This window comes from Hemitrygon akajei, chromosome 1 (genome assembly GCF_048418815.1).
Source record: "Hemitrygon akajei chromosome 1, sHemAka1.3, whole genome shotgun sequence".
Classification (NCBI taxonomy): Eukaryota; Metazoa; Chordata; class Chondrichthyes; order Myliobatiformes; family Dasyatidae; genus Hemitrygon; species Hemitrygon akajei.
The window spans coordinates 159,678,703-159,685,851 of NC_133124.1; the positions used below are offsets into that span (position 1 = coordinate 159,678,703).

Consider the following 7,149-nt stretch of genomic DNA (forward strand, 5'->3'; position numbering starts at 1 on the left):
AGGTCCCTGTCACTGGTGAACACCGAAGCAAGGTATCATTAATGACATTCTCTGCCTTCTTGCACACCAGACCTATGCTTACTATTTTATCTCTCATCTCTCCCACCCTCTCTCTCGCCACTCTCGCCACTCTACTGTTCTTTACGTACCTTTATGCGACTCTCCATGGTCGTTTCCTGCCCCTTTCTAAGTTCATTGTTAATTTCCGTCCTGGCTACCTTGTGACATTCCAGAGCCCTCCCTGATAATTTCTTCAAGAAAATTAAGCATCTTTCTCTCATCTTCTTGACGAGGTGTTCAATATCACTTGTCAAACAGGTTTACTTTACACTACCATTCTTTCTTCGCCTCAATAAAACAAGTCTATACTGAAGCCTAATGCAAGTTGTCGATTAAGAATCACATGTTGCGTATTTCAACGAGCATACCCTTTCCCAAATCCGGCTTTCAAGTTCTTACTGAAAAGCACCAATTAACTACCGTCTGTTTCTATCCCGGTGTAATTATAGGACATTTTGAATAGTTGACTCGCGAAGAGATCTGTTTCATTTTCTGGTACAAGATCCAGGAGGGATGTCCGCTAATTGTGCCCGAACTCCTTTCTGGACGCAGCTGCGAAATTCAGGCATAATAAACATTTAACGCGAGGAAGCGCCGATGAATTTTATTGAACTTTCAGTTGCCTGTAACAACACCCTGTTAATATGGCAGCTGTCAAAAATATAACTCCGCGCTGTTTCCATATATATTGTAACCCAACAGGCCAGCCCGCTCACGTTCGTTAGGGGAATCAGCTTTCAGTCCCACCAAACCCGCTATTCAGTTTGTGTGGATGCTGTGAAATGTAGCCCCAATCACAATCCCACAACGCAAAATATCAGACAGTACACCATATGCAATCAAATGATAGACTTTATGAATCTTAATCAGAATATAGGGTTAATAATAAAAATAAACAAAACAAAAAAAGGCCCAAAGTTAAAATCCCGATATCAGTTGAAGCTCACTCAGCAGATATTCCTCCACCAGCGATCTCCGCCGAAGCCTCGCCGACGCTCGGATCCTCGGATTCCAGTACACGCCGTCCAGTGGCCTCCAGCACTCTCCACGCGCGTCCCTCCTCTTCTCCTCTCCGCAATGAAAGTCCCGCGAAAACCCCGGCTGCCGGACACACAAGAAATAATCACATTTCCTTCTTTGGATAACCAGCTATTATCTCTAGTTATAACCCAAACGTTGCTGCTACAGTGAAATCATTACTTCATCAGTTAACATTACAGAGAGCCATTACATTAGCCATAGCAGTTAACAGTACAGAGAAGCCATAGCAATATATTTTAATTTTTGGTGATGGGGTGCGGGTCTGTGGTCTGTACAGAATGTTCACAAAACTGTGATTGCTCCCTTTCTGCTCTAAGATCTACTCGCAGTCTATCAATAGACAATCTCTCCACAGTTTCTTTCCTTTCCGCTGCTGAGTGTTTTAATATTCCTCAATCTACTGTCTTTTATCAGACGCCATGTTGAAACATCTGAACTCGGGAAAGTCTAGAAGCCATTCCTTCCCTTGCGATTGTTAATGCTTTGTGATAGTTTGAGTGTACTTAAACATTAAGGGAGCTAGGGCTTTACTCTTTGGAGTGACGGAGGATAGACATGATATTAGGAGGAATAGATGGAGTGAAGAGCAAGCGCCTCCTCCCCAGGGCACCACTGCTCAGTACAAGAGGACATGGCTTTAAGGTAAGGGGAGGGAAGTTCAAGGGGGATATTAGAGGAAGGTTTTGCACTCAGAGAGTGGTTGGTGCGTGGAATGCACTGCCTGTGTCAGTGGTGGAGGCAGATACACTAGTGAAGTTTAAGAGACTACTAGACAGGTATATGGAGGAATTTAAGGTGTGTTGGGTTCTTATATGGGAGGCAGGGTTTAAGGGTCGACACAACATTGTGGGCCGAAGGGTCTGTACTGTGCTATACTATTCTATGTCCTATGTTCCACATATGTAACTGTGCTGCCTTTATGGCAGTTATTTAGTTTATAATATTTTCGCGTAGTAATTTGTTAGCATTTTTTAGTTAAAGTTAGGATTGTTTAAATCAATTGATTTGTCTGTAATACATCGCGGCTGCGATGACGTCACATCCGGGTTCGCCGCGTCTTGTGGGGAATTACCGGTTTGAGATTCACGCAAGGGCGGGGGTCACTCACATGTGCGACTATAACGCTGACTAGGGTCTCTCTATGCACCAAAGACACAGTGAAAGCAACGCTGTAAGTCATTAGATAATCGGTATTTTGAGTTAAAATGTTAACGCCGATTCTGTTAAAAGTAACGACGGTCGGTAAGGTTTACCTTTTCGTCAGTTAAAGAGTCGGGATAGTTTGTATTGAAGTGTGTCTAAAGCAGCCAATGGAGCAGCTAGATTCTGACTGTATGCTGCACTTTAATGTAATGTAGTTATTGTAGTTTTACCTTTGCAAGTATTCACAATGTAAATGTGATATTTAGAAGGGAACAAACACTGTACCAATCTTGTATTGTTTTTCAACAGTTTTCACCATGCGTTAATGTGAAGAGTGAACAGTAAATGGTTAATCTTACTGCGGTCTCGTTTGCATTGATTCTGGTTTATCTCGACGTTTACCTCGGCGTTACTTCACACCCGAGCGAGAACGTTACAGTGAAAAAGCGGCATTATCAGGTGTTTAAGGTGCAGCCATGTCAACCCGATCCAGCATCAAGTCGTTGTCAAAGTCATCGTCATCCTGCGATAGGGGCAGTAGGGCATCAAGTAAGGCCACCCAAGCAAGAGCGAAAGCAGAAGCCGCCAAGGTGCGAGCGCGCTTTGCCAAAGAAGAATTAGAAGTAAAGATGAAAGCGGCTGCCAGAGAAGCCGAAAACCAGAAGGAAGCGGCTGCCAGAGAAGCCGAAAACCAGAAGGAAAAGGCTGCCAGAGAAGCCGAAAACCAGAAGGAAGCGGCTGCCAGAGAAGCCGAAAACCAGAAGGAAGCGGCTGCCAGAGAAGCCGAAAACCAGAAGGAAAAGGCTGCCAGAGAAGCCGAAAACGAATTGGAAAGGAAAAGGGTAGAGGCACGGTTAGAAGCGCTGAAGCTAGAACGAGAAGCAGCAGCTGCCGAGGTGGAAGCAGAGTTAATAGAAGACGCCGAAGAAATGCATGATCCGAAGGACGGAAAATCTACCTCAGAAAAGATCGGATTGGAACGTACAAGGGACTATGTCCAATCTCAAATGAAATGGAAGACTCTTTCTTCCTCTCCTTACTTATTCGATAACGTCCCACTTCACGAGGAGTCTTGGAGAGGCCCGACGGCATCACGTCCATCCGAGGAAGATAATTTACCCTCGCAACTCCGCGATGAACCCAGGAATGCAAGGGCTCACGACAATTACTTCTCGACACCGAACTTACCGGATTTGGGGAGAAGAGAGGCAAAGACTGAGTCCAGACCAGCAAATCCCATAACAGATGTACGCCCTCAGTCATGTACCTGTGGACATGTTCCCTCAGCCCGCACGCCACCTGCAGACGAATCCGCAGCACGGTATTTCGCACGACGGGATCTCGTCACTTCAGGACTATACCGGTTTGACGATAAACCCGAAAATTACCGTGCATGGTACTCCACTTTCACCAACGCTATCGACGGATTCCAGCTCAGAGCAACCCAGGAGTTGGATCTTATGGCAAAATGGCTGGGAAAAGAATCATGCGAACAGGTGAGACGCATGCGTTCAGTGTACATCAACAAACCCGAGCTAGCATTGAAGAAAGCATGGGAGAGACTTCAGGAGGGCTACGGAGCCCCCGAAATTATTGAGGCGGCGCTATGCCAACGTTTGGGAAATTTTCCTAAGGTGTCAGCCAAGGACCACACCAAGCTAAGAGAATTTGGAGATTTACTCATGGAGATTCAAGGCGCCAAAGAAGATGGCCACTCAGCTGGTCTAGTATACCTAGACACTCCAACCGGGATTAGACAACTCGTGGACAAACTTCCATTTGGGCTGCAGGACAGGTGGTTGTCCGTTGCCTCAGATTACAAGGAAGAACACGAAGGTCAATTCCCTCCCTTCGAGTATTTCACCAGGTTCGTGTGCAAGGAGGCGAAGAAGCGAAACGATCCTAGCCTCATAGGTCCAGGAAGCAGTACAATTTACACCAAGCCAGATAAATCCACTTCGAATAATTCCAACATTACTAAACCAGTCTCAGCGCTTAAGACTGAAGTCCTTACAACTAACAACGACTCTAGCAAGAATTGTCCATTGCATAACAAACCCCACCCCCTCAAAAGATGCAGAACGTTTAGGGAAAAACCCCTTGAAGAGAAGAAGGCCCTCCTCGAGGAGAAAGGAATATGCTTTAGATGCTGTTCCTCGACCTCTCACTGTGCGAGAGAGTGTACGATCGCCGTGAAGTGCCTGGAATGTGATAGCACTAATCACGACTGGGCCATGCATCCTGGCCCGTCACCGCAAACCGACAACGCTCCTTCACCCCCACAACAGGACGGCGGGGAGGGAGAAGCTCACTCCAGGACAACTGTTGTCAGCTCGAGCTGTACGGAAGTTTGCGGTCAAGCTCAGGCAAGCCGTTCTTGTTCAAAGATCTGTCTCACTAAGGTGTACCCTAAGGGAGCCAAAGACAAGGCCATCAAAGCCTACGTAATTCTGGACGATCAGAGCAACCGCTCGCTAGTCAGTCCAAAGTTCTTTAACTTGTTCAACATTGAGAGTGAGCAGTTCCCATACTACCTTAGAACTTGCTCAGGCAACATGAAAACTTACGGAAGGAGGGCCGAAGGCTTCCAGATCGAGTCCCTGGATGGTAAAGTCCTCATCTGTCTCCCCCCACTCGTAGAGTGCGAGAAAATCTTGAATAACCGCACTGAGATCCCGACGCCAAGTGCGGTGCTACACCAACCACATCTCCACCACATCGCCAAACACATCCCAGAGCTGGATCCAGAAGCAGAAATACTCCTGCTATTAGGAAGAGATGTTCTCCGGGTACATAAGGTTAGGCAGCAGGTCAATGGACCACACGACGCCCCCTTTGCCCAACGCCTGGATCTGGGCTGGGTGGTGATAGGAGAGGTGTGCCCTGGCAACGAACACAAATCAACGGCTAACACACTCAAGACCAATGTGCTAGAGAGTAGCCGCCATATGATTCTTCAACCCCGCACAAGTTCCATGTGCGTCCAGGAAGCACCACAAGGCTTTAACAAGCGCAAAGTAACTGACGAGACGCTCGGTCAGTCTGTCTTTGCTCAAAAGGAGCATGATAATAAACTCGCTCCATCGGCTCAAGACGCCACCATCTTAAAAACGGAGGACACCAAGGTCTTCAGAGACAAAGCAAATAGTGGGGTCGCCCCACTACCTTTCAGAGAATCACGCCAGTGCTTGCCAAACAACAAAGAGCAGGCAGTCAAGCGGTTCACGCCCTTGCAAAAACCACGAAAAGGAGACCTGAGATGCAGCAAAGCATCCGATCGACCCACGAGGTACTGGGCACACCAATGGCAGAGGTCACAGCCATTATGAATGCACGACCACTCCTACCCGTGTCTCCTGACCCGGAAAACCCCTTCATACTGTCGCCATCAATGCTCCTTACGCCGAAGGCAGGAGCTGCCCCTCCACCAGGGGACTTCTCCGATAAGGACCTGTACACAAAGCAATGGAGAAGGGACCTTCAAGTTGGAGATTTAGTCCTGCTCAAGGACAAGCAAATCGCCGGCAACTGCTGGCCAATGGCCAGAATCACTGCCACATTCCCTAGTAGGGATGGACATGTCAGGAAGGTTGAATTGAAAACTACCGACCAAGGCGATGGGAAAATTTACCAAAGGCCTGTTACAGAAGTCATTCTACTTCTACCTAATGACTGATTTAGAGACTGAAGTTTGTATTATGTTCATTGTGACCTTACGAAGGCCAAGCGGGGAGTGTGCTGCCTTTATGGCAGTTATTTAGTTTATAATATTTTCGCGTAGTAATTTGTTAGCATTTTTTAGTTAAAGTTAGGATTGTTTAAATCAATTGATTTGTCTGTAATACATCGCGGCTGCGATGACGTCACATCCGGGTTCGCCGCGTCTTGTGGGGAATTACCGGTTTGAGATTCACGCAAGGGCGGGGGTCACTCACATGTGCGACTATAACGCTGACTAGGGTCTCTCTATGCACCAAAGACACAGTGAAAGCAACGCTGTAAGTCATTAGATAATCGGTATTTTGAGTTAAAATGTTAACGCCGATTCTGTTAAAAGTAACGACGGTCGGTAAGGTTTACCTTTTCGTCAGTTAAAGAGTCGGGATAGTTTGTATTGAAGTGTGTCTAAAGCAGCCAATGGAGCAGCTAGATTCTGACTGTATGCTGCACTTTAATGTAATGTAGTTATTGTAGTTTTACCTTTGCAAGTATTCACAATGTAAATGTGATATTTAGAAGGGAACAAACACTGTACCAATCTTGTATTGTTTTTCAACAGTTTTCACCATGCGTTAATGTGAAGAGTGAACAGTAAATGGTTAATCTTACTGCGGTCTCGTTTGCATTGATTCTGGTTTATCTCGACGTTTACCTCGGCGTTACTTCACACCCGAGCGAGAACGTTACAGTAACAGTCACGCCAGCTCGTTGAACTTTTGCCCAGTTTCCTAACTTAACTGCACGAAGTATGCAATCTTCTATGTTTTTTTCGGAATTTCAGGATGATCTGGAAAATGATTGATAGAATTTATGACAAACCTGTTCAGTTTTTACACAGTTTTATTCGAAAACTGTGCTGAATTGCAATTGGACCTGGGCGTTATCTGCACAGGTGGCCGTTTAACGTAAGTGCATACTTCAATCCATTCTTGAGTTCTTTTCTGAATTTCCTCTGTGTCAGTGTATAGATACAAGTATTGGTGCACATACTGAGAATTTGCAACATGCATCCAAATTGTTGTAGTATATATATCGGGGAACTCAAATATTTGTCCTCGTAAAAATAGTTTTGCAGTTGCCAGTTCAGGGAATGAGCTAGATACGGCATCCAAAATATTATGAAATTAGCTGATATAGCAAACAACAATATCATCGATTTTTTGCGGTTTTCCACCTCGGTATCCT

At 45.9% G+C, this 7,149-nt stretch overlaps 1 protein-coding gene across 1 annotated transcript; it reads left to right on the plus strand.

Moving 5' to 3' along the window:
- The first annotated feature begins 2,227 nt into the window (after nucleotides 1-2,227).
- On the plus strand, nucleotides 2,228-6,640 carry LOC140731808 (uncharacterized). The gene is made up of 2 exons (XM_073053642.1): nucleotides 2,228-2,272; nucleotides 2,554-6,640. The coding sequence occupies exon 2, from the start codon at nucleotides 2,721-2,723 to the stop codon at nucleotides 5,571-5,573; it is 2,853 nt and encodes a 950-aa protein (XP_072909743.1). The 5' UTR covers nucleotides 2,228-2,272; nucleotides 2,554-2,720; the 3' UTR covers nucleotides 5,574-6,640.
- The last annotated feature ends 509 nt before the right edge of the window (nucleotides 6,641-7,149 follow it).